The sequence below is a fragment of the Hyperolius riggenbachi genome, chromosome 1, assembly GCF_040937935.1.
Source record: "Hyperolius riggenbachi isolate aHypRig1 chromosome 1, aHypRig1.pri, whole genome shotgun sequence".
Lineage (NCBI taxonomy): Eukaryota > Metazoa > Chordata > Amphibia > Anura > Hyperoliidae > Hyperolius > Hyperolius riggenbachi.
This window is the reverse complement of record NC_090646.1, coordinates 468,354,083-468,381,347: the sequence shown is the minus strand read 5'-3', so window position 1 is coordinate 468,381,347 and position 27,265 is coordinate 468,354,083. Positions and strand designations below refer to the sequence as shown.

General features: G+C 45.4%; 1 protein-coding gene across 1 annotated transcript in view; it reads left to right on the top strand.

Moving 5' to 3' along the window:
* DTX1 (deltex E3 ubiquitin ligase 1) overlaps nucleotides 1-27,265 on the top strand; it is a 106,677-nt gene that overhangs the window by 18,155 nt on the left and 61,257 nt on the right. Inside the window, exon 3 of the mRNA XM_068240030.1 lies at nucleotides 24,405-25,101. Coding sequence (XP_068096131.1) covers nucleotides 24,405-25,101 — 697 coding nt within the window. The remainder of the gene's footprint in view (nucleotides 1-24,404; nucleotides 25,102-27,265) is intronic.

The following is a 27,265-nucleotide window of genomic DNA, read 5'->3' as shown; positions in this document are numbered from 1 at the left end:
CACTGCTTGGGGAAATAGCAGTGGCCATCTTGCAGGCGGAGCAACGGCCATGTGGTTCGGCCATATTGCGAACTAACTGCAACAAAGGAACTTTGTCTTTTCCCGAACGGACTTTCCACAGAATCATAAGTATTCGTTCTTTTTATCCCTTTTTCTTTTATGTACTGTGTTATCACTGTCTCTCATCGTTTAATTGTTCACGATTGTCTGTATATATTAATTATTTATATTGTAACAAATAAAGGCTTTTTAAAAGGTCTTTACCTCTCAGTAAAACCTTCTATTCAGTATACCCAGACGAGACCTAAACTTCCGAAGGGACGCTACTGTTTTGATAGATAGATAGGAATTGCACAGTTTTAACCGGTTGTTTGTTTCACAGGTCTATAGCCAGTTAGCAGTTTTCTCTGGGCTGATAGAAAACAGAGATGGTGGCAAATCTACCCCTGGGTTGGAGTAAAAGTGTATTTTCGTAACCTCACAGGCTCCCTACTGCGTCGTGACGCTCAAACTCCGCCAATTCTACGCAGATTGCGTCCATAGCTCTCAATCTGTGTGCTAGAATCGGATCGGACGGTTTTGCGTGTTCACGGCCAGTGGGGCTCTTGTGACAGTGGTCGGCAGCGTTTGGGATCTGTGTGTGCTGATAGTATCTCAGGTAGGGCTATCGAATTAGCCCTATCGAGAAACGAACTAATTCGTTGGTAGTGACTGAGTGCAATATATTTTTCATATATACAGAGAGACTGTGTAACCAGTACCCCTCCCCTAAGTTTTCTTTTATTTGGCATGGAAATGTCCGGGAATTACAAGGTCATGGTCCTATCCGACCTGCAGAGTCTGTGCGAGGCGAGAGGCATGGACATCCGCGGCAAGAAACAGCAGGACCTGATAACGGACTTGTACCGATGGGATAGCCAGAATCTGCGGACGCTGGAGGTGTCCACTGTGGAGGACACCGGCTCATCTAACGCAAGTCGAGGGGAACCAGAGACTGAAGATCCTGTGCGTACCGAGGTTGAGCAACCCGCGGGCAATGCGGCAACAGATACGCAGGAGGCTGTCAGTGTGATCCCCGACCCCAGAACCCCTGAAAGTACTCGCCTGGAACCGGCCAGTACTGGACTGTCCAGTTATGTTGATCCAGTAATGCAGCAGGCATTGCAAAAGCTGATGGAAACTGATGTGGACAAGTACCTGCAGTACATGGCGGAGCAAAAGCGAGAGGAACGCCAATCTGCAGAGGCGCGGGAGAGACGACAGCATGAGCTGAACATGGCGAAAGTGCAGCAAGCCAGCCGGAGTTCAACGCCCAGCCTCCCTGCTGAAGGGACTGCCGCTCCAGTAAGTGCAAAATTTAAATTTGCTATTATCGAAAAAGACACTGACATTGACTTGTTTTTGAGGTCTTTCGAAAAGGCCTGCCGTCAGTATCGTCTGTCCCAAGACCAGTGGGCCAGACATCTGACACCCTTGCTGCGCTACAAAGCGCTTGATGCTTTCTCAGAGCTGCCTGTGGAAAAGGACAATGATTATACCGCTATAAAGGAGGCTATAATCACTAAGTACCAGCTGACGCCAGAAGCCTACCGGAAAAGGTTCAGGTCCTGGCAGAAAAAATCTACTGATTCTTATCAAGATGTGGTCAGCAGTCTGCTCACCACACTCCGCCAGTGGACGCTAGGCCTCACTAAAGGGTCTTACGGTGTCCTGGAGGACTTAATCGTCCTGGAGCAGTTTCTGAACATTTGCCCGGCTGATGTACGCCAGTTTGTGCTGGAGCGCCGACCGGCGTCAGCGACGGTCGCTGCAGACCTCGCTGAGACCTTTGCAACGACCAGGGTGCCGGAGACCCGCAGGACTGCCCCATCTAGCTGGAGAGGAGGTCAGTCCCACAATTTTGCAGACTCTCCTACCTCTGTGAGCCGTGCGCCCCAGAGGCCCTCCAGCGCAGCTGCTGCGTCCAGGCCTGCAGTAACAGAGGGCATCACCTGTCACTTTTGCCGCAAGCCCGGACACATGAAGTTTAACTGCCCGGAGCGGAGGCAGACAGCGCCAGCTCCTGCACCACCTACACCTCGCCCACGGCAACTGCCGCCAGCCAGCGCACCCCAGCCGGGAGCACCCAACAACGTCATGTTCGCAGGTGGGAGAGGGATCCACTCCGCTACGAGCAACCACCAGCTGGTTACAGTGAACGACCAGCTTGTTACCGGTTTCCGCGACACTGGAGCGGATGTCACCCAGGTGCGTGCGCACCTGGTCCCGACGGAAAATATCCTCCCTGACAAATACCTTACCCTCACTGGAGTGGGGGGCACTCTTTCTCGCATTCCCCAGGCTCGGGTGTCCATCGATTGGGGGGTGGGGGTTCAAGAGAAGGTTGTTGGGGTCCTGGACCAACTGCCGGTCCCAGTTTTGTTGGGGACCGACCTGGGCAAGCTTGTGTCCTATTATGAACCTGCCCCAAGCCCCTCAGACTGCCAGGAGGGAGACGGACTCTCCGCCCACACTAAGGTACTTTGCACCAAGGGGCAAGAACAGGGGGGAGGTGGGTTGAATGTGCCCAGTCCAGGGGTACCGAGTCCAATAGTACCTGTGTCACAGGTACCTGTGTTTGATATACCGATTGTTTGTGATGAAAATGTTGTTGTACCTGTCACTGTAATTCATGCATGCAGCCAGGATGTGAGTAATGCCAGTATGTGCCAGTCTGAAGGTGTACCTGTACTGGCAGTAACACGCAGCCGCGCTGCTCAGAACCTGGGCTCAGAGCAGGTGGAAGAGGTTCCGGCCTCCTCCCCCTCCTCTGACCACAGGGATGGTAGCCTTCAGCCACTAACTGCATATGCCACGGGCCAGCTGGCTGAGAGCGAGAGTGCTGCATTTGTGCAAGCACTCCAGACTGACCCTAGCCTCGAGGCACTCAGAAGACAGGCTTCGGAGCCCCTCACGAATGAAGATACCTTCAAGGTATATTGGGAAGGTGGTAAGCTGTACAGCGAGCCTGTACAGCCCACCGAAGGTGAAACAAGTGTGGGTACCAAGTTGCTTGTGGTACCCAGTGCCTTCCGGGGGCATGTGCTGAAGTCCGCACATGACATTCCCCTGGCAGGGCACTTGGGAATCCACAAGACACTTGACCGTATCCAGGGTCATTTCTACTGGCCCAGGATGCGGATCGATGTGACCAACTATTGCCGCTCATGTACTGTTTGCCAAAAGGTAAAACGGGCTGGGAACCCCCGCAAGGCTCCCTTGTGTCCACTGCCAATCATAGGTGAGCCCTTTCACAGAGTGGCAGTCGACATAATTGGACCATTGCCCACTCCCAGCAGCAGTGGCAAAAGGTACATCCTGACGGTGGTGGATTACGCCACCCGCTATCCTGAGGCCATGGCGCTTTCCTCCCTGAGGGCGGACAAGGTAGCAGACGCGCTACTTAACATTTTCTCCCGAGTCGGGTTCCCTGCGGAGATGCTCTCCGATCAGGGATCCCAGTTTATGTCCGAACTCATGGAGGCCCTGTGCAAAAAGATACACATGACGCACATTGTCTCCAGTCCCTACCACCCGCAGACCAATGGACTGTGTGAACGGTTCAACGGGACGCTGAAGCAAATGCTGACCACGTTTGTTGAGTCGCAAGGTGGGGACTGGGAACGATACCTGCCTCATCTGTTGTTTGCGTACAGGGAGGTGCCGCAGGAGTCAACCGGGTTTTCCCCGTTTGAACTCCTGTATGGGAGGAATGTCCGAGGACCCTTACAATTGATGCGGGAGACATGGGAGGGCAAGGGCGACCCCACTGATGTCTCCGTGGTCGATTACGTCCTCAAGTTCAGGGACAAAATGGAGTCCCTGTCCGCAGTAGTGACCAACAACCTGGCCCAGGCTCAGGCCAAACAAAAAGCATGGTACGACCGCACTGCTGGAGAGCGGTCATTTGATGTGGGTGACAAGGTATATGCCCTTCTTCCCGTGAGGCAGAACAAGCTGCAAGCAGCCTGGGAGGGGCCTTTTACTGTAGTGCAGCGGTTAAACCCTCTGACGTATCTAGTGAACATGGGGGGCAGGAAGCAGAAGAGCTTTCATGTAAACATGCTGAAGGCCCACCATGACAGGACCCAGTATGCGCTGCCAGTGTGCAGCCGGTTAGAGCAGGGAGAGGCAGACCCCCTGTTAGACCTGCTGGCTGACGTACGAGATGTGGACGGCGACCTAAACGTCAATCCACAGCTCGCCTCAGCCCAGCAAGAGCAGTTACAGAAGGTGCTGGGCCAGTACCAGCACACCTTCTCCGGTATCCCGGGGCGGACCAGTATGGCGGTGCATGGGGTAGATACAGGTACCCATCCCCCCATCAGGCAATCCGCTTACCGTGTCTCTCCCGAGGTACAGGCGGACATGCAGAAGGAGGTGAGGGAGATGCTGGAGTTAGGGGTGGTTCAAAAGTCCAGTAGTGCCTGGGCAGCCCCTGTTGTCCTGGTCCCCAAGAAGGACCAGACAACTCGGTTCTGCGTAGACTACAGGAAACTGAACGCCATCACCACTACAGACGCCTACCCCATGCCTCGCATTGATGAGCTGCTAGATACACTGGCATCAGCCAGGTACCTATCAATCATGGATCTGAGCCAGGGGTATTGGCAGATACCACTTGCACCTGACGCGAGGCAAAAGTCGGCCTTCATCACCCCTTTCGGCCTCTTCGAGTTCACGATGATGCCCTTTGGGATGAAGAACGCCCCCGCCACGTTTCAGCGGGCCGTGAACGACCTGCTAGAGGGAATGCAAGGGTTCGCTGTAGCGTATCTGGATGACATTGCGGTGTTCAGCCCCACCTGGGAAGAACACCTCAAACACCTGTCCCAGGTACTAGAGAGGCTGGCCATGGCCAATCTGACGGTTAAACCGAGTAAGTGTCAGATTGGCATGACCGAGGTGCAGTACTTAGGTCACCGGGTGGGGGGTAACACCCTGAAACCTGACACGGGAAAGGTGGACGCCATCCTGGCATGGCCTCGACCTATCACGAAAAAGCAGGTCCAGGCGTTCCTGGGGACCGCCGGCTACTATAGGAAATTTGTTCCCGCCTATAGTACACTGGCGAAGCCCCTGACCGATGCCACTAGCAAGAAGCACCCCAAGGTTGTTAGCTGGACCCCCGCTTGCGAGAATGCCTTCCAGGCCTTGAAGCAGGCCCTCGCAAGCGCCCCTGTGCTTCAGGCCCCAGACTTCAGTCGTCGGTTTGTGGTGCAAACCGATGCCTCTGACTACGGTCTCGGCGCAGTCCTCAGCCAGGTGGATGGAAAGGGGGATGAACACCCTATCCTCTACCTGAGCCGGAAGCTCCTGCCCCGAGAGGTAGCCTACTCCACAACTGAAAAGGAGTGCCTGGCGATCGTGTGGGCCCTACAGAAACTGCAGTCGTATCTGTACGGCCGCTCCTTCACGATCGTCACTGATCACAATCCCCTGAGTTGGCTAAACCGTACTGCTGGAACCAACGGCAAGCTCCTACGGTGGAGCCTGTCATTGCAGCAGTACGACTTTACGATCCAACACAAAGCAGGCAGCCGACACCAAAACGCTGATGGGCTGTCGCGGTGTCAGGGGGAACCCGACCCAACAGCGCCAATAGCTGCTACGGAAGGCGTCCTGTTGACACCTCCCTGAGCAGAGCTCGGGAAGGGGGAGGTGTGACGCCGGGCGACGCCCAGTCGTCCGAGGATTCGCGGCCGAGTGTCCGATCGCAACCGTGATCGGAAAACTGACATTCTTTATTTTTAAAATAGAAGTTTTTCCTTCCTGCCTTCCCCCCCCCCTTTTGCCATGAGGGCTGAATGGGCCTGCGTTAGCATATGGCTAAAGCAACCTGGTTTAGCAAGAAATCCTGTTAAGGCTCCCGGAAAAGCTCTGGTGACACTAATGTGCTAATTGGGCAGAGCTGAAATACCAACAGAGTCTATTCAACAGGGGAAGCTAGCACAGCATGAGGTCTATTGACACCTACATTCCTCCCAGTCTTGACGGCACCGACTAAACTGAGTATGGAATGCATGGTGTTGATAACTTTGTCACATTTTGCAAATACCATCCATGGGAGGAATATGAAAATTACATAATTTTGTTTCCCTAATTCTGTAGAATATGGTGATACTAGACATAGCCAGGTAACCCGAGCAGGGGCTGAGATATGAATAATGGGGTCCCCGTGCGCCCCAAATATTGCAAGTTTGATGTCCTATGAACGTGTATTCTCAGCCCAATCTGAATATGAAATCGGTTTGCATGTGCGACAAAACCCCGGCGGGGTATGAAATTGGACATATTTTGTGGATGGCTGGAAGTTCCTCCCCTGAGAACTCACTGCCTGACACGCCCCTGGGCTGAGCTTGAGACTCCGCCCAGAAATGTCAGTGCTCAAAACTGATTGCATGAGGACCCCCAGCCAATTCCCCCACTTTCCATCATACCGAAAAGACTGCCACTGCTTGGGGAAATAGCAGTGGCCATCTTGCAGGCGGAGCAACGGCCATGTGGTTCGGCCATATTGCGAACTAACTGCAACAAAGGAACTTTGTCTTTTCCCGAACGGACTTTCCACAGAATCATAAGTATTCGTTCTTTTTATCCCTTTTTCTTTTATGTACTGTGTTATCACTGTCTCTCATCGTTTAATTGTTCACGATTGTCTGTATATATTAATTATTTATATTGTAACAAATAAAGGCTTTTTAAAAGGTCTTTACCTCTCAGTAAAACCTTCTATTCAGTATACCCAGACGAGACCTAAACTTCCGAAGGGACGCTACTGTTTTGATAGATAGATAGGAATTGCACAGTTTTAACCGGTTGTTTGTTTCACAGGTCTATAGCCAGTTAGCAGTTTTCTCTGGGCTGATAGAAAACAGAGATGGTGGCAAATCTACCCCTGGGTTGGAGTAAAAGTGTATTTTCGTAACCTCACAGGCTCCCTACTGCGTCGTGACGCTCAAACTCCGCCAATTCTACGCAGATTGCGTCCATAGCTCTCAATCTGTGTGCTAGAATCGGATCGGACGGTTTTGCGTGTTCACGGCCAGTGGGGCTCTTGTGACAGACACTATTATAGCAGGGCAAGAATAGAGGGCATTGCAATAGGTCGCAATATCATAAAGGGAACCAATTCCTGACCACACCCAGAGATGAATTAAGATGAAATGGGGCCCTAAGCATGGCAGTAGCTTTGGTGCTTTTGGTAATCTAAGATGAGAGAAAAATGGCAGTCGGGCCCCCTTACACCTACTGGGCCCCAGTCACTTACCTAGGTTGCCTGGTGGATGATTCTGCTCTGACCACACCCGTACTGTGTTTCCCCTTTTTCAAGGGAGCGAAGACCACTACAAATTTTGCTAGAAAGGAGACACTCATTTCTAGCATCCCTGTACAGAAATGTTGAGATTTGTGAAACAGGAGTGGGAAGCAGGAAATTTGGCAGCAGAGATTTGGGGGTTCCATAGGCGTTCATTGGAATATTGCGAAGAGTATCAGCCCTAATGCGGCACCCAATTTTCACACTCTTCCCGATATTTTCAGTGGGTGCCTATGGATTGCCCAATAGCTTTAGTTTTTTTGCTGCGGAGGGGGCTGTTAAGGTTAGGCATGGGGGTGCTTTAAGGTTAGGTGTGGGGGAGGGGTTAAAGTTAGGCAGCAGGGGGGAGTTTTAGGTTAGGCATCAGTAGAGGGAAGGCTCAGTGGAAGAATAGGGTTAGAGTTAGTTGTAAAATATCGGTATTATTTACAGATATTTCACAATTTTCAGTCTAACAATGTAGAATATCGGTACATGCTGAAATTGGGCGCCTAAATTTCCCAGCGCCTCTTTTTCATGCACGTGACCAAGTGCCTCCTGCTATGTTATAACAACTCATTGGCGCCATAACACAGGAAAAGTACAGTTCATTAAAGGACCTCTGATGCAAAAATCTTTAAATTTAAAATGCATATAAACATATACAAATAAGAAGTACATTTCTTGCAGAGTAAAATGAGCCATACATTACTTTTCTCCTATGTTGCTGTCACTTATAATATGTAGTAAAAATCTGACATTACCGACAGTTTTTGGACTAGCCCATCTTCTCATGGGGGGAGGGGTTCCTCAAGGTTTTTCAGGGTTTTCTTTATTTTTAAATGCACTTAGTGAATGGCAGTTTCTCTGTCCAGCTGTCAAAAAAGTGTACAGCGAGCAGCGAGGCTGGCCAGCATCTATGTATAAAACTTTTTCAGGGAATGTCTTTATAAAGAATAAAGGCCATGCTGAGAATCCTCCATGAAGAGATGGACTAACCCAAAACCTGTCGGTAATGTCAGATTTCTACTACCTACTGTAACAGCAACATAGGAGAAAAGTAATGTATGGCTCATTTTACTCTGGAAGAATTGTACTTTTTATTCTTATGTGTTTTAACTTTTAAGATGTTTGCGACAGTTCCTCTTTAATATAATGCAGGAAACTTGCTGCTGTGATACAAGTGATATAAGACACTGAAGGACTGATCCAATTCACTTTTCTCAAGTTTTCAAGTTTTCATTTCAAGTTTTCCCCTAGGTGATATTTTCACATCTTATCAGTAAAATGCCCTTTAAACCACCAGCAAGCAAGAAAATACTCAGAATAATTTTGACAGTACTTTTCAACCTACTTTTTGGTACTTTTTCAGTTGCAGAATGCTGAAAATTTATTTTAAACAGGAGATAAAAATTTATCTCCTAGGAGAAAACGTGGAAGAAAAAGTGAACTGGATCGGGCCCTGAATATCTTTTCAGGCATATTACAAGACGATGAGTGACCATTGACATATTACAGAACTGACATTTGCGATGATAGGGCGCAATGATAAGGAGACCAAGTGACTGCTGTCCTATTGCTGACTGCTGCTATATTACTTGTGTCTGAGTGAACCTTGTCATAATACAGTAGGTAGAATGACTGCCTGCTTCAGAGATTCTGTACACTGCTACCATGTGATAAATTAGGGAGTAACCGCTGCCATGATAAATCAAACAGAAAGACTTATGTAATGGTAACAGTGAATTCATGGTAGCTGCAATGATAACTGAGTGACCTTTGTCATGTTATAAGATACTAAGTGACCTTCGTAATGTTACATTGCTACAGTGTTGTGACCTCTGTAGCATGTAGCTGCTGTCATGTCATAGGAGATCTTTTGCAAGTGAGTGACCACCAATCTAAACAAGGACTGCCATTTACTATTTCTGCAGAGCATACAAGGGAGAAGTGCTTACAGTTTCGCAGTGCAGTGTGCGCCTCTATGAGGGCCTAAGCCCACTAACACATTTGTGTCCCCTCCTGTCCTCTTTTCAGCAACACATCAGTGTTACTCATGCTGAAAAGTGGACAGAAGTGGACACAAATGCGTTAGTGGGCTCAGGCTCTTAATCAGTGAAGTCACTTCCTGCTGGAACACTTGGGAAAAGGCTACTCGCTGTTAGCGAAAATCAGAAGTTCTTTGCAACATTCATCAGAAATTGTGATGAAATGAGAGGCTTACGGGTTGATTTATATTTCATAGTTTTTACAATTTAACCCTATTTTTCATATTCAAAACTAAGATAGTGGTGTGTGTTCCCTGTGAGTGATATATAAAATAGTGGATTTACAGTAGAATAGTGGATTTACATGTTGCAAGCCTTGCATTTCTGCTGATTGCAAAAAAAAGTAATCTCTTTGAACAGAATTGAACTTTTGAAATGAAATTACTCCTCGTGTCACAGATTATAAGAAAAATGATCTCTGCATTTTATAGTAGAAAACCTTTTTGGGCGCCATCATATTCTCAGCAGCTTTCAATTAAAACTGCAGTGCGTAGTATAAACAATAGCTGCCCAGAGATATCAGCTGGGAACAGTTGAAGGTCAGAGATATCAATCACTCTTTTATATGCTAAACCTCAATAAAATATTTTTATTCCATTCACCAAATAGAGAGGGCCATGACCAGGGGGCTATGACTGCAGGAGGCTTGAATAGTGATGACTTCTCCATAGTGATGTCATTACTAGGACCTTTAAAAGGAACACCTTTTTATCATGGTAAATAGTGGGATGGAAGTACCCGATGTATAGAGTACATAACGTCCAATATCAGAAAGAGAGGCTTACCTCGTCAGAAAATAAGAACATCAGTTCAACTGGAAAAATATTTATTCAGAACACAATTAAACAACGCATTTCATGGGTACTGGCCTGCTTCCGCAGGTCAATATAAAGTGCCTCATTAGCAGTGCTAGTAGAGTATAGGTGCCTCCTGATTATCAGATTGATAAATATTGTTCTTTTGAACTCTGACCAGAATTCAGCTTGCTGGCTGTAGACTCACCCAGAAATGGTTGGTGACCACTGCTATTTTGCTTTAGAGGGAGTTTGCTGCCTTGATGTGAGTGGTGCCTGGTCTGAGAACTAGCTCTAATTATTGAAAAACTACACAAGAGAATGGAACCAAAATGACTTTGACACTGTGACAAAATGCAGCAAAAGATTAACTCCACAGTGAGAGACTGCTACACAAACAGCTTTAGGACATTCACAGCCATACCTTAAAGTGGATCCGCGATAAACTTTTACTTAATTATTGCATAATTGTGTTCCTTACATATACAGTATTTTATAGGGCATTCCTCAAGCCAAATACTTTTTTTTGTTTTTTGTAATACTCTAATTCCCTATAAACTAAACAAGCCTCGCCCACAGCTTTTTCAGAGTGTCTTGGCACTGTATCAAGGGCTTATGCGAGCTCAGTCTGGGCAAGAGGAGGAGGAGGTTACTAGCTAAAGATTTCAGAGGCAGAGGGGAGGAGGGAGGAGGAGAGGGGACTGAATGTGTCACAGGCTGAGGGCTGGAGATGCTATCAGCTTGCCTGTGTGTAATGTGACAAACAAAACATGGCTGCTGTCATTGTATCGCAGGAGTAAATTATCATAAACAGTTGAAGCTGTTTGCAGCTAGATTTGCTGTGTAAACTATCTAAACTTTTGATAAGTTATATAGACAAGTTACATGTTAAAGTTAGTTTTTCATCTCGGATCCACTTTAATCCTCTATACTGCACTGATTCCACTGCATAGCATGAACGTACGGTAAGTTTAAAGTGAACTTCCAGACTAAAAATCTACTTAGCAGAACTGAAAAGGCTTGGTGTTTCTTTAACAGTTTTGCAACATCAGAATTTTTGTTTTTCTTTCCAAAGCCTCATGTTTAGCTGCATTTTTAGCTAAGCTCCACCCCCTCAAAGAAATCTGCCCAGGCATTTTTTCCCCTGATGCTGTGTAAAGCATGATGGGATTTCTGATATTGTTGTTCTCCTTGCCTAGCAACTGGGAGGGGTGATCAGGACACAGGACAGTTGGAACTGTGTCTCATGCTCCCTGTCACCTCCTCTCAACCAAAAAGATGGCTGCCCTCATGAAATCACAAACATTTGCCTGTTCTTTTAAAACAGGGTGGGTAAGAGATTATACTATCTATTTTAATTAACATAACTAATGTAACTTAATGACAGTATGTTTGTTTAGGCTGAAGTTCCTCTTTAAACTCTGGATCTGATATTACACGGAACTGAGGCCCCGCCCCATGGGGAGAACATTTCAACCGATAAGCAGGGAGCATTGATCATGTGATCACTGCTTTCAACTTGAAATTCAATTTCAGGCAGTTGAATTCAGATAGTTTAAAAACTTATTATTATAGGAGACAGGATAAAAGCAGCTCTGCTGTTAGTGGGCAATGCAACAATGCCTTTACTTTCTTTACTTTTATCTGGGAGAACCGCTTTAAAGATTTTTTTGCTATATTCTGAAAAACTACTCTTGTTACCCTTCAGTAGTATTTTTTTTGGCAATGTGTAAGACTGGTAGAAAAACTAAACACAAAGCTATTTTATTTGAACACGGCATACTCCATGTTAAAACAAGGCTATTAGAATTCAAATTTTGTGCAAATCAGTTTTCATTTGCAAGTGTAAATTAACCATGCAAAGTATGTGAGAGACTCTGGATCATATGGTTATTTACCTGCTTTATAGTAATCTAGGTGCTTTTACAACTCACTTCCCACACTTATTTACCTCCTTAAAGTTATATTGGGCTGAGAAACTTGATTTTACAGGATTGCACAATTTGACTAACGCCATTACATTATACAGCATCTCCAGCCTGATTTTGCTGAACCTATAACCACACCTTCCTGAAAAATTCCAGGGTTATAGGCAGAATAATCATGTTTATACATAAAAGTTATTATCTATACTGTTCTTTTATAGTAATACAGATTCTTGATTTCTTTACTTTTAGTTATTTCCTTGAGGCCGGTTTCACGCCAGCAACAATCATTATAGGTGCGGTGCGATCAGCTGATCGGACCGCAATGTTAAAAATAGGCTTCGAAGATTACTGCGGCAATGCACGGTAACCTCACTTTTGGCTGCAAGCTCTCTAGTGCTCACATCCTGTGGCCGAAAAAAAAATTGCACAGAAGTGTATTGACAAAATACACTTCTGCGCAACGCATGTTGCCGCTTATGTTCATTGATAATGCACTGTCGCTGTCATGTCATATAGTATGCGCGTCGCACCTCATCCGATCTGGAATGCCCCATAGGTTTTCATTGCTTTAGCATTACCCTGCGATAAAAAAAGGTAACGTAACGCAATCAAACAATCTTGGTGTGAAAGTGGCCTGAGAATTTGTAAAGTGAATTCATTTAAATTATGGAATTTGTACTCTGTTCGCAGTGTAGCTTATCCAGGTATTTTCTATTTCCTACATGAATAATTTCATGCATAGAGCATACAATATCTGTTACTTATTTTCCACACCTGCAGTAACTGAGGAACTGACATTAGCTTTGGTACTCCCAAATAGTCTCTGTTAGGTTCACTGTAGATTGGTTACATACTGTATATTATATGCTCAAAAATAAGGTAAGCAATGTTTCCCATTAATCCTGACAATTAGCAGTGCTGAAATTAAGGTACCGGTATTGCTTATTTCACTTGAAGTATATTTCCTTTTGTTGGCAAGTAATTTTGCAAGGTTCTTAAGAACACCCTCTGTTCTCCTTCTGTAATGTGCATTGTTTGTATTACATAGTTTTATTGTTTTGTCAGTTTGAGAGGTATTTAGTTGGTTCATTGTGCAGAGATCTTTTACTGTCTATTGCAGTAAGTTACTACTCTGTTGTATCTTAGTAAACAAACCAACAACTGCATGCTGATGCTCATGGTTCCACAGGCTGTGTTCATTGCAGCTCTGTGAGTGTCAGGAGGAAGCTCACTCAATGACTCTTGAAAAAGTCAGGCGGAAGAAAGACTAACTGCTGGTATTGTAAAATTAAAAACACACAAGGATGATAATGTCAGAACATTATATCTCAATCTAGAAAGAGGTCAAGGGAACCTAAAGTGATAGGAATATGGAGGCTGCCATCTCATTCTCTAATAAACAATGGCAGTTACCTGAATTCTGTGCTGACGCCACGTTCACAGCGGTGCATTGCATTAACGCACGTTCACAGAGCTGTGGGAGTGTTGCGGTATAACGGGTTGCAGAATCATTCGAAACACACTGCATGCAGTGCGTTACCACAAAACAGTAAGTGTGTTGACAGTAAAAGTGAAGCATACTTTCCATTGACTGTATGCTTCACTGTACCTGACACATGGTGAGCATAACGTGCCTTGTCTCTATCCATTGCATTGCGTTCCTGCTGTCACAAGGACTGCAACAGCCACTTTGAATGTGGCCTCGTACTTTAAGGCAGTGGTCCAGAATGAGCATGCAAATCAGATGCTTTGACTCTGGTCTGACTCCACTCGCTTGTAGCAGGTGTGTAAAAACTAAGGACTAAAGTTCACAAGAAACCATACTAGTTGAAAGAAATATATATGACAAATATTATCTAATCTGAGCAGGCTGGATAGACTATCAAACCACTCCAGAATATGAATATGAATGCTATTGGGTGATGAAAGGTGGCCATATATTAGACAATGGGTCATCAGATAGATCCCTCTCTGATGGAATCTGATCAGAGAGGGATCTCTTATCTGCCCACACACTGCAGACAGATTTCCAATACATTCCAGTATGAAATCTATACGTGTGCATTGTTCTTCCCAGAAATTTTCTCCAGCCGGGTGGCATGAAAAAGTAGCCGGGTGGGGCACTACAGGATAATGACAGGCTGGTACTTCTCTGCTTAAAGCATAGGAGGCAGATGAGGAGATGGGCTGATGATAGCCAGGTGGTCATCAAATTTAGCTGGGTGGAGCACCCAGCTAAAAGAGCCTGGGGAGAACACTGACGTGGCGTTGTCACGTAGTACAGGCATTCACAGTGGCCAAAAGATGCTAGACACTGGAGAAAGCGAGAAGTCATGCTGAGGTAACAGGTAAGCCTGCAGCATTTACCACAGGCCCAGGGGGTTCACATACAGCTGGGGGGAGAGCGGCTGGATGGACTTTCCTCATATTCATCCTACCATATATTGTTTAGCTGTAAGTTACGTCTCATAGGCTTATCATTGCAGTGTGGTAAGCGGCGTTATAAGTTCAGAGCATGACAGCCAAGCAACTGGCATTGTTTATAAAGGAATGAAGATGGCAGCCTCTGTCTTCCTCTCACACCGTGTTCTCTTTAGGCATGTTGAAAAGTATTCTAAGGAAACTGAATCCCAACAGATTCTGCTGACTAATTTCTATCCTGTATATTTCTAGGAACCCAGGCCCAGGTGTTCATAGGTATTTTTAAATACAGATAAACCTAGTTTCACTGTAATAGAAAGCTCCGCACCTTTAGAAGCTGAGGTAGTCGATGCCAAAGAAAGGAGAAATGCAAGATTTTTTATAATGTGCTGAAAAACTTTTAGGCTGGATCCCCAGTGGTCAGTTCCGTAACGCATGCATTATAATGAGTGTGAACTGCAATGGAGACTGGACATAGACGCTAATCCACAGCCTTAGCAGAGCAGGGTCCGGCAAAATGCAGTACTGTGAACAGCCCCATAAAATTGTATGGGCAGTGAGTTGACCTGAAGAATTATTCTACAACGCAACTGAACACTGTAAACTGGCTCTTAGGCTACTTTCCCATTAGGACATTGCAGTTTGTTGCGCCAGACAATATAATCATATTTTATGGTAATGGCACATTCATTTTCGATGCATTAGCAGTGCGGTGCAACGGGAATATGTTACCTTAAAGGAATCATCAGGGGGAAAATAAAAAAAAAAATGAGCTTTGCTTACCCGGGGCCTCCTCCAGCCCCTGGCAGCCTTCCTGTGCCCTCGCCACAGCTCCGGGTGACTCCCGATCCCCTACGGTGCAGAAGCTGCCAGGTCGGCATCTACTGCACCTTAGCGAGCGCTGCTGTCAATCACTCGCACATGGTCTGGAGTGTTCTGCACAAGTGCAGTAATTATGTGCCTGCGCAGAACACTCCAGACCACGTGCGAGTGATTGAAAGCTGCGCTCTCACAGGCGCAGAAGATGCCGACCTGGAGACTGGGAGCTGCGGCGAGGGCACAGATCGGCTGCCAGGGACTAGAGGAAGGTAAGTAAAGCTCGTTTTTATTTTATGTTTCCCTGATTATTCCTCTAACGCGATGCATGCAGTGCAGTACAGCATAAAGTGTGCATTACCAGTTGCAGTAACTTACTTTATATGTGCTGTATACTTCACTGTATGCATCGCATTACATGTGTAACACACAATGCAACTTTTACCCTCCTTTTGTACTGCAATCATGCTTTTGGAGGATAATTATTGCAATGCCCCAGTGGGAAAATAGTCTCATTTTTCCTATTGGATATTTCTTAAAGAGAACCCGAGGTGGGATTTAATTATGTTAGTGAGGCACAGAGGCTGGTTGTGCACACTAACACCAGCCTCTGTTGCCCCATGGTGTGCCTCCAGGACCCCCCTGCGCGCCGCTATCCCCTCCACAGTGCTAGCGACACACAGCGTGTCGCCAGCACAATGTTTACCTATGCCGTGTCTGTTAGTCCCGCACCCCCGCCTCCTCTGTATCGGCGCTACCCGCCCGCGTCCCTTCCCTCCCGCTGATTGGAGGGAAGGGACGCGGGCGGGTAGCGACGATGCAGAGGAGGCGGGGGAGCGGTGCTGACTGACACGGCATAGGTAAACATTGTGCTGGCGACACGCTGTGTGTCGCTAGCACTGCGGAGACTATAGCAGCGCGCAGGGGGGTCCTGGAGGCACACCATGGGGCAACAGAGGCTGGTGTTAGTGTGCACAACCAGCCTCTGTGCCCCACTAACATAATTAAATCTCACCTCGGGTTCTCTTTAAGTGCTGGCTGAAGTCTAATCGTCCCTCCAGCTAGAGCACTGTGACCCTGATTTACCATACTTAGGGTTGCCTTGAGCTGGAGAACAATGGACCTATATAATCTAACAAACCAGGCCAGAATTATTACAGTAGAGTCTTGGTTATCTGGCATGGACAGGGAATGGCTGATGCTGGTTAAGTGTGCTTTACGGCTGCTTGAGACTGAATGTTAAAAACAGACCTTGCGAATACAGTGCTATACCCCACTCTAAATACATACCATATACTTTGTATTAAATGTTAAAATACAGTAACTGAAAGTAGATTAACCTTGGTGGAGCTGTGGAACCCAGTATTTAAACACAGCAGAGCCCCAAACAGCTTAAAAAGTTGGCCTTTACCACTGTGAATAGTGCCGGTGATTTGTGCTGGTAAGTTGAGACTGCTAGTTAGTTGAGTTCCAGATAACCGTGACTCTACTGTAATTAAAAATGAGTACATACTTGCAGTGACTCACAGCGTGTCCTGGATTTATTGCAGAAAGTCTTGCTCTAGCTAGACTTTAACCTAAGACAATCACAAACCTTCTTCAAGTCTGCAGCAGGACACCTCCCCATTGTACTTCCCCTCCTCACTCCAGAGAACAGAACAGAACCAGTAGCCAAATCTATCAGAAGTGATGGCTTCTGGCAGCAATTATTGCAGGTGCATGCATAGATTTAGGCCTGGGTTGTAAATTACCTTTACTACGTGCTTTGTTTCGATGAGATTTACGGTTCACCAGGGCACAGTGATTAACATAGTAATCATGGTGCTATTTTTCCATTTGTGTGATTTGATTTTTACTTAAAAACATCAATGTGGTGCATGCTGCTATTCTCCTGTGCGGCACCCAAATTTCACAATTTTACTGATGTTTTCTATGGGTGCCTATCCCAAATTTCCTTCTTCAAAATTGCTCATGTGAAGTACTTCATTGTACTTCATGCCATAACAACCAGTCATAATCCTTGTTTCGGTTGCTAATCAGCGCTGTAAAAATAACAGTTGGATTTTGGACTCATATTCCAGAGGCGTTAAGTCATTGTCAGAATCAGTCATTGTACAGATGTCATGTGCCCAACCGAGATTTAAAAAAATTATAAAATTTAGGGTTATCATTGCAGTGTGGTAAGCGGCGTTATAAGTTCAGAGCATGATAGCCAAGCAACTGGCATTGTTTATAAATGAATGAAGATGGCAGCCTCTGTCTTCCTCTCACACCGTGTTCTCTTTAAGCATGTTAAAAAGTATTCTAAGGAAACTGAATCCCAACAGATTCTGCTGACTAATTTCTATCCTGTATATTTCTAGGATTTAAAAAAATTATAAAATTTACAGTCTACAAAAATGAAAACAGACAACGAGCAACCCCTATGGGCTTGAATCAGTTTATTCCCCCAATTCTGTGGTACTTTAACACTATTATGACTCCAGTTTGCAGTTTTCACATCCAAAGTGGACAATTTTCTAGTCCTCCTGGTATCTGGTATTTTTTAATCAGTTACTTGACGTAAAACATTAATACTAGTTGGTTTTTGCAGGTCACTGCTATTTCATGTATAGTCATCACAAACTGCACAGATTTAAATAATTATTTATGTTAGCTAATAGTATTCAAAATACAAAAGAGTGGGATTTAAAATGATAAAATATACAAACATTAAAATCAGAGTAGAACAATGCCCAAGTAAAACTATTGATTCCATCATAATATTATATGTTGCAGATGTATCACACGGTTATCTTCTCTACATTCTTCAGTGATTATCCATTCTTTATGTCTCCATGTATATTGCAAGGGAATGCAGTGCAACATATGATACAGCATGTAACACAATACTGCTAGTTATACCACAAAGGCCAAGAGAAGCCTGTTCTCCTGCCCAGGGACTCTTTAAACAGACTGGCCCTTGGGGACTGATTCAGCTCATACACAGCACACACTCTTCCCAACAGGATTATTAATTATCTGCTTGTTGTTCTTGCTGCAGATCTGCAGACTCAGAGGAGACTGGAGTGTGTGTGTAAAAATTAGCACTTATATATACTCTAATGTACATATGTATATGGATGGACCTATACACACAGGACTAGTCATAGCCTAAATGGCCCTTAGGCAAAAAACACTTGTAGTGGCTTAAATGACATTTATAAACTTGTCAAGTGCTGTTTATATATACAGTACATCAAGGACACAAGGGTTTATGCCTGCCTATCACGCTATATATTTACACAACAGAAAAACTTCAGGGCATTAAAAGGGTTGACACTATGGTAGTGAACAAAAAAAAAACTTCAGACGGTATTTTCTTTTCATGCCTAAAGCCTTGTATGCACATAAGATGGTTCTTGACATTGGTTGATGTGTCTGCACTGACCAAGAACCATCAGAAAGCATGACAAAAAAATACTCTAAAGTTATATTGTGTCATCATAATGTATGATAGTCACGTTATAATCACTTTATAGTAGCTTTACTGGATCTGGGTTAGCTGCGGTACTATTGAGGTTTGATTGATTTTATGCTGAAATGTATTAACCCGTAGGGCCCGTTTCCACTTGTGTGGTGCGAATCACCGCGGTAAAAATTTGCATGCGGATGCAAATTCGCATGAATGACGCTGTATGCGAATTTAACCATGGCAGTGCCTGTGTGCTTTTCCACTGATTTCATGCGAATTCGCGTGCGGTATGCAAATTCTGATGGCCCTGGCATGCGGATTTTTCATGCGGACGAAAACGCTTAGAAATCCTGACAAGTGGAAACAGTCCCATCCACTTGTATTGGCTATGCGAATTTGCATGCGGCAAACGCATGCGAATTTGCGATAGTGGAAACGGGCCCTAAGACTGCTGCTGACTTCTTTAGGTTTATACAGTATGCATAAGTCTGTTTTTTTTTCGCACCCATATGCCACAGATGTCCAAGATATTATTTTCCCGCTAACAGCTGCACAGAGCACTAGTGGCCCAGCTAGTTGAATAGACTTCATCAGCTTGTTCCCAGTATTGGGAAGACAGTTGCATGATTGTTTGCTATTTATTTATTAAATAATTCCAGAGCAAAACAGAAAATATACACATCTATGGGCTTGATTCACAAACGAGTGCTAACTGATAGCACGTCCATTTTCATGCACATTTTCACGTTTTCGCTTGATCACAAATTTTCACGTGCAAACGATAGCGTTTTTGCATGCAAGTAGAATTTGCTCGTGAAAAGGATATCATTTGCGCGTGAAAATTTGCAATTGCTCGCAAAAACGGCCGTGCTATCATCACTCTTTTGTGAATCAAGCCCTATATATATTTCTATACGTTCATATATGCACATATATTCCATTGGGGAGTTATACCTTTATTTTATTACATACCCTATTGTGCCACTACCTGATAGCACCTGCCAGGTGCCTGCCAACATCATGTGCAGCCACTCATACTTATATACAATCTTCATTCATTATCTGGAACATATGTTATTGCAGTGGTTCTCAAACTTTTTCAGATGAAGGCACCCTTGGCAATTTTGAAACTTTTTCAAGGAACCACTATGCGCCATCGATCATCTGCTGCGTCCGATCAACCAAAATTTACCACTCAATTGTAATTTGAATCAGTTTTTGCCACAAATTGATGAAACAATGATTGCTGTGGTTCGCTACATCACAGATAACGAATATAAATAAAAAATATCATGCATGTTTGGCCTGAGAGCAATCCCTAAGTCTTCAGGTAACTTCATGAGTGGGACCCAAGAGCAACCCCCCAGGTAAAAACCATGGGGCCTGAAGGCAACTCCCCAGCATGCATCATGTGTGGACCTGAAAGAAAACCAGCCCCCCTGGAAACATAAAAGTGAGTGCCCATCCCACCAGGAAACATATGTGGGCCTGAGATCCCCCCCGGCAGAAACGTGTCCTTCACCTCAGATCGCCAACAATCCCCTGCCCCCCACACCACGCCACACAGGGGAAGGTTGTGAGCCGAACTTATGAAGTCACTATGATGGTGTGAGCATAACTTAACTGCCGTGACTATAAGAGTCCCAGCCAGGAGTGAGCGGCACAGCTCAAAGTCTGGGAGTGGGGTGGCTCTGATTGTTCTGTTCTTCTACGTCCGCCCACGGTTTGAGAACCGTTGCCCTATTGTGTCACTACCTGATAAAACTAGGCAGGTGGTACCTAATAACATCATGTACAGCTACTCGTACTTATATACAATCTTCAATCATATTCTGGGGCGTGCCACTAACTGATAGCACCTGCAAGGTGCCCACCAACATCATGTGCAGCCACACATACTAGCATGAAAACTTCATTCATATCCGGGGACAGGGAGCTTGTGTTTAAAATGAGTTATAGGTAGGGAAGGACCATTTAGTACTTCAAGAAATAGATCTTGCGGACCTAAGAAGGGGGTGGGAGGTGGTGGGGGGGGGGGTTGTTGTTGAGTTGCCAACTGTGGTTTTCCTCCAAATATGTTTTATCTCTGGCCACATACTGTAGATACCCAAGGTAGTAAGTTAGTATTGTTGGAGATCCCACACGCGGTTCAGCCTCCTTACTAATCGTATGTTCCATAAAAGATAGCCATAGTTTAGTTTGGGGGATGGAGGATTTAAGCCATTGCTTTCTAATCGTATACCTCAGGTTTAACCTGGTTATCCTGAATTCCAAATAAAGCTGCAGATATATTTATCTCCCAATTGTCATCCAATCCCTTGAAAAAATGTATTCGCACCTTAATAACAATCTTACCGACTAATGTAGACTTTGGTACATGTAGATTTGGACAAGACATTTAAGAGTCCCGGTCAACTGGAACAACTTGGGCATCAGGCAGTCTCAACCAACCTGCATGCCTGACTGGGGAGAATGGAGGCATTCCTAAAGGCCCATACACACGGGGTACGGCCGTCGCCGCAGCCACGTGGCACGTGCGTGTTGTGGCGACAGGTCGCCCGTGTGTATAACGCGCGCGCCCCGAACCGTCGCCCGTCGGAGCTGTCGCCAGGCGATTGACATGTTCAATCGCCGGCTACAGCTGTCGCCGCGACTTCGCCGGAACTGTAGCTAGTCCTGCGTGAGTACGCAGGCTAGCGACAGGAGACCTACGCGAGTGAATGGAGCATCCGGCCGGGGGATGCTCTATTCACAAACAGCTTCCGCCGTGTCTCTGCCTTTCTGGCGAGACGTGTGGACAGCTGTCGCCGGCAGGAAGCTGTCGCTCCCTGTTCGCGTGCGCGCATGCTACGGGGGACAATTGCCCCCCGTGAGTATGTAGCTTAACACCGTTTGCAGAGTTGTGTACAGCAGAAGTGACTTATGAATGCTCCGGGATCTTCTTCTCTCCTGCAGCTCCCAGTGGCTTTGCGGAGTCCTTGTACGGCTCCCTGGCGTGTCACCTGACTCGCATCGGGTCACGTGATACATCAAAGCCATGCATTGAGGATGCAGCAAAGCCGCTGTGAGCTACAGGACTGAAGCAAACCGGCACCCGGAGAATTCTCAAGTGATTACAGCTGCGCACACCCACTCTGCCTTTCACTGGGTGGGTATTAGTGTTAATTTTAACACTGGTTGCTTGAATTCTCAAGCATCCGGCAAGAACACATCAGGCAATCCCCGCTTGTGCCGGATAAATGAGACTCTACTGGACAAACATAGCTGACACTGGCGTGTAGCTTTTTTAAAAATAGCTGGCATATCTAAGAGTTAACCATACCCTCCCTCTAACCTATCTCTGACCATAATATTAACCCTGCCTGTACCTAGTGCTGACAATAAGCCTAGGGTCACTGCAACATAAACTCTACACTTACGCTATCGACACCCTGAAAAGCTGCAGTTATCTTATCCAACGCTGGCACCACATTCAGTCACCTTTAGTGTTCCTCTGCCAAGATATAGGTGCTTAAACACGTTGCTTTGTCAAGCAGAATTCATCCGCACTTTGCAGCAGGGAAATTGTAAGTTCAGGAGAAATGATCAGCAGAAACAGAATTTGGCAGTCAACTTTTAATTGTCATCTCTTGTTATGTCTCTCTGTCCTAAAGATTGCCGTTCGCTCTATGCGCTACTGCAACCATGGTGCAATGTCACAGTGTCATGGTGCTGTGGACCTGCTTTCAGCATTCTTGTCCTCAGAGGTCCACCTCACTTTCTTTAATGATACTTACCAATTACCACAGGATACAGCAAAGGCACCCTGTCTTATAAAGATGTGTACTGTAAGTTTAGGTTATTTTTCAAACTGTTAAGGTACCCATATGTCAGACGATGTATGGACAAATCGGCCAAGAGACAGATCTCTCTCTGATCGAATCTGATCAGAGAGAAAGCTATTGCCTGCACATACACGGCAGGCCAATATCTGATCAATTTTAGCTGAAATGAAATCTCTTGGGAATTGGCCTTTTGATGCCACGTCTGCTGCCTCGCTGGCCTTGTCACTGTTCCCCCTAATGTAAAATTTCCCTCATGCAGTATACTTTACCTGTCAGTGTCCACACGTGCCCATGTTACGTTGGCAACTATGTGGGGCGCATGTATGTGCATGGAGGACAGAGCGTGGATCCAGCTGTGGACACTGAAAGGTAATGTACAGTATCAAGAAAAAGTATGTGAACCCTTTGGAATTATATGGATTTCTGCACAAATTGCTCATAAAATGTGATCTGATCTTCATCTAAGTGCGCAGGGGATTATAACACTCGCTGCTGTCATTAATCTGCGCTGCTGTAGTGAATCAACCTCTATGTGTGGAGAAAAAGAGGCAAAGCACACCAACATCAAAACCTCATCCCAACTGTGAAGTATGGTGGTGGGGGCATCATGGTTTGGGACTGCTTTGCTGCATCAGGGCGTGGATGGATTTCTATCATCGGAGGAAAAATTAATTCCAAAGTTTATCAAGACATTTTGCAGGAGAACTTAAGGCCATCTGTCCACCAGCTGAAGCTCAGCAGAAGATGGGTGTTGCAACAGGGCAACGACCCAAAGCATAGAAGTAAATCAACAACAGAATGGCTTAAACAGAAGAAAATACGCCTTCTGGAGTGGCTCACTCAGAGTCCTGACCTCAAACCGATTGAGATGCTGTGGCATGACCTCAAGAAAACGATTTACACCAGACATCCCAAGAATATTGCTGAACTGAAACAGTTCGGTAAAGAGGAACGGTCAAGAATTACTCCTGACCGTTGTGCACGTCTGATCCGCAACCACAGAAAACGTTTGGTAGAAGTTATTGCTGCCAAAGGAGATTCAAGCAAGAGTTCACATACTTTTTCCACCTGCACTGTGAATGTTTACATGGTGTGTTCAATAAAAACATGGAAACATTTAATTATTTGTGTGGTATTAGTTTAAGCGGACTGTGATTGTCTATTGTTGTGACTTAGAGGAAGATCAGATCACATTTTATGACCAATTTGCGTAGAAATCCATATAATTCCAAATAGTTCAGATCCTTTTTCTTGCTACTGTATACTGCATGGGGCACTGAGGGGCACATTTTACACTAGGGGGGACACAGCAGGGGGATCCGTCGTATTTGGCGCTCCTCCTGATATTGCACACCGTTACCGCAGCACACCCAATCGAGCATGTCGGCCCTACATCTTGCAGCACATCCGATCAATACTAATAATTTCAGCCCGAAATTGGTCACACTGTCGATCGGGCATGCGCTTGGTGGCACCGATTTTCATCTGATCCGATGCCAAGTCGCCTGATATATGGCAACTTGGAAGCCAAGTTGTCTGACGTATGGCCACCTTTAAAGCAATACTTGTTGTAAGGTGAATTTATGTTATAAAAAAAGTTATAATAATAATAATCAATGTTGTCTACAATGTTGTCTACAATGATTTTTCAAAAAAGTAGGTTTATTCGTGATTTTGTTTGTTTTTATTTCGAGTTGTTGAAATATTGTAAATACTAACACGTCTATGATCTTTTAACTTTTATGCATGTTTTGCGGTAATATAAATTTCTTTTTCTTACCAGGTACTGTTCGCCCTGTAAGGCGCAATTTCTTTGAGCCATCATCTGCCCCTGGTAAGGGCATAGTATGGGAATGGGAGAATGATGCTGGATCCTGGACTCCTTATGATACAGAAATATGCATTGCCATCCAGAATGCTTATGAGAAACAGCACCCTTGGCTGGATCTTACCACTCTTGGCTTCTGTTACTTAGTGCATTTCCAGAGCATGTGTCAAGTTAATCGCCAGACTCATCGAAAGCGGCGGCTGAGAAGACGCATGGATTTAGCATACCCTCTCACTATGGGGTCTATACCTAAGTCCCAGTCATGGCCAGTGGGCTCTGGCTCTGGGCTACCATGCTCCTGCCCACAGTGTATCTTAGTTAATAGTACTAGAGCAGCATCCAATGCTATCCTAGCCTCACAGAAAGTCAAGGTCACCCCTGGGCCTCCCCCCAACTTGCCACCTCCACCTCCTCCCCCGGTACACCCACCAGGGTTAAGGCAGAGCAATACATTCAGTGGTGGAGGCACTGGATGGAGCAGAACAGGGGAAGGAGGCCGCCCCGCAGGAGGAATAAGAAATAATGCTGGATTTTCTAGAAGTCAGAGTGTACCAGGATCTGCCCCATACCCAGGACAGAACAATCTTAACAGACCAGGAGTGCAGAGCCAGAGAACAAGCGGGTCAAGCAGCAGAGCATCAATTCCTCCAGGGTAAGTCATGAAATTGTGTTACTTTATCATTTAAAAACTGCAGAAATAGAATGGAAAGTTTAATTCCTTTTCTATTCACATATAGCCAGGCTTGTGAAGTGCTTTACTAAAGAATGAAGTGAAGCTGTGTTCATTGTAAAGCAATCCTGTAGAGCAGCATTTCTCAACATTAATCCAGCATGTACCCTTTTACGAAAGATGGAGTATGACAAGTACCCCCCATTGTGAATAACATCATCTTAAGTACCCCTTGATACACATCTATTTTCAGGAGTACTCCATATTTGTGTATGAATGCTTTTCAAATATTCATTTCCGCTTTTGATTAACAAATAATACTTATTAAGACTTATTTATTTATACATGACTTATCATTTTTCATACCAAAGCTCACTGTAATAGATTGACTATGAAAAGTTCAAGTACTCCTCAAAATCAACCCAAGTACCATCAAGGGAATGCGTACCATGTATTGAGGACCTAAGCTGCAGAGATCTGCATGACTGTAAACTGTACTATATACTATTCAGCCTTGCCAACTTAGCAACGTGAGTTGCTGTTACAAGCAAGGCTTTTCCAAGCCCTGGTGAGTTAATGTGGTAGTTTGGACTTCCTGGTTCGGTGGCCCAACACCTACACCCTATGCCATACCATGCCCTATACCATGCCTCACCTGCTATGCTGACTGTACTTTGACTGTACTGTACTCTGACTGTGGTGATGTAATTATCTGGCCAGGGCCATTCAGCTGTCATGTAGGGGTAAGGACAGAGGAGTTAGTAGTTGACTCTATAGTTTTATTCTTATTACGGATTTCCTAAGGCTCAGTAAGGCCCCATTTGGCACAGTAGCCAGTTTTGCTGAAGCAGTACCTGATAAGTAGACAATGGCCAGCTACAAAGTCAACTTAAACCTTAAATGTATAAAAAAAAGTTAAACTGACCTGGGGCTTCTACCAGCCCCCTGCAGCCGCCCTGTGTCTGGACCGGGACAGACCTGTCCCCCGCAGTACCTTACTTTTGTTCCTATGCGCGCTTCCTAATTGTGCTCCTGTGGACGGGAGCACTCTGTGCATGCGCAGTACGAAAAAATATCTTATGTGCATGCACAGAATGCTCCCGTCAATGGGAGTGTGATCGAGGACGCACACTACCGTGCATGCACAGAGGCCTGTCGACTCGCTAGTTGGAGGGCTGGAAGAGGATTGCTGCGGGGGACTAGAGGGACATTTAGTGACAGCATGGGCACAGGGAGGCTGCAGGGGGCTGGTAGAAGCCCCAGGTAAGTTAAACCCGTTTTTTTTTATTACAGTTAAGGTTCCCTTTAAAGTGTATCTAATAACAGAACTTCCTCTCTGCTCTAAAAGATTAGCTACAGCATGATAACCTTTAGGGAGAAAAACAATCTACATTACAATTTATGGAAATCCTACAAAAAAACTTAAGATTTAACTTGGTATCTCTCTCCTGGGAGAACTGAAAAGCTTTAGTGATTTCTGTACAGGCATGCACTCTGATTCACAGCTGCTATAAGAGCTAATTGGACCCTTTGATCTAGCTAAACAAACACAGAGCACAGTGCAGTGAATTTCTTTAGCAACTATATTTGGATTAAAGAGTTTTCATTGTGTGCTGTGCAAGAGTTCTGGTCCGCTCTAAACATACAATTATGTGCAGCGGGTTAAACATAAAAGCAGAAATTCTCTGCAAGGTTGGTGGCTCTTTGTTTTCTTCTCAAAGGATTATTATATTTCACCTCACTATCTCCCCTACACAGAATGGTGAACCCCCAATGCATAAAAACTTCCCTAATACAAACCATTGTGGCTATTAATTTTGAGGGTGTTGGAGGGAGGGGAAGCATTTAGGTCCTGCTTGCACTATCTTCAGAACGTGGAGCTTGGGTGCTGACACCCATTCCTACCCATCCCCTATGCAATAGAGTTAAATAAAAGGAAAGTTGAGTGGCAGACCAGTTCCAACCCCTCCCACAACCTTCATCTCACAATGCTCTATGGTACACTCACAGCTCTCCATGCCACTGCCATGTCTTCAAAGGGTAGAGGGTGGGTGACACACGTGTCCCCAGAAGACAAGAAGAGCCTGAATAATAGAATCTCTGGATATTCAGGCTCCTCCGGTTGTCATTTCTGGCTATCCACTTT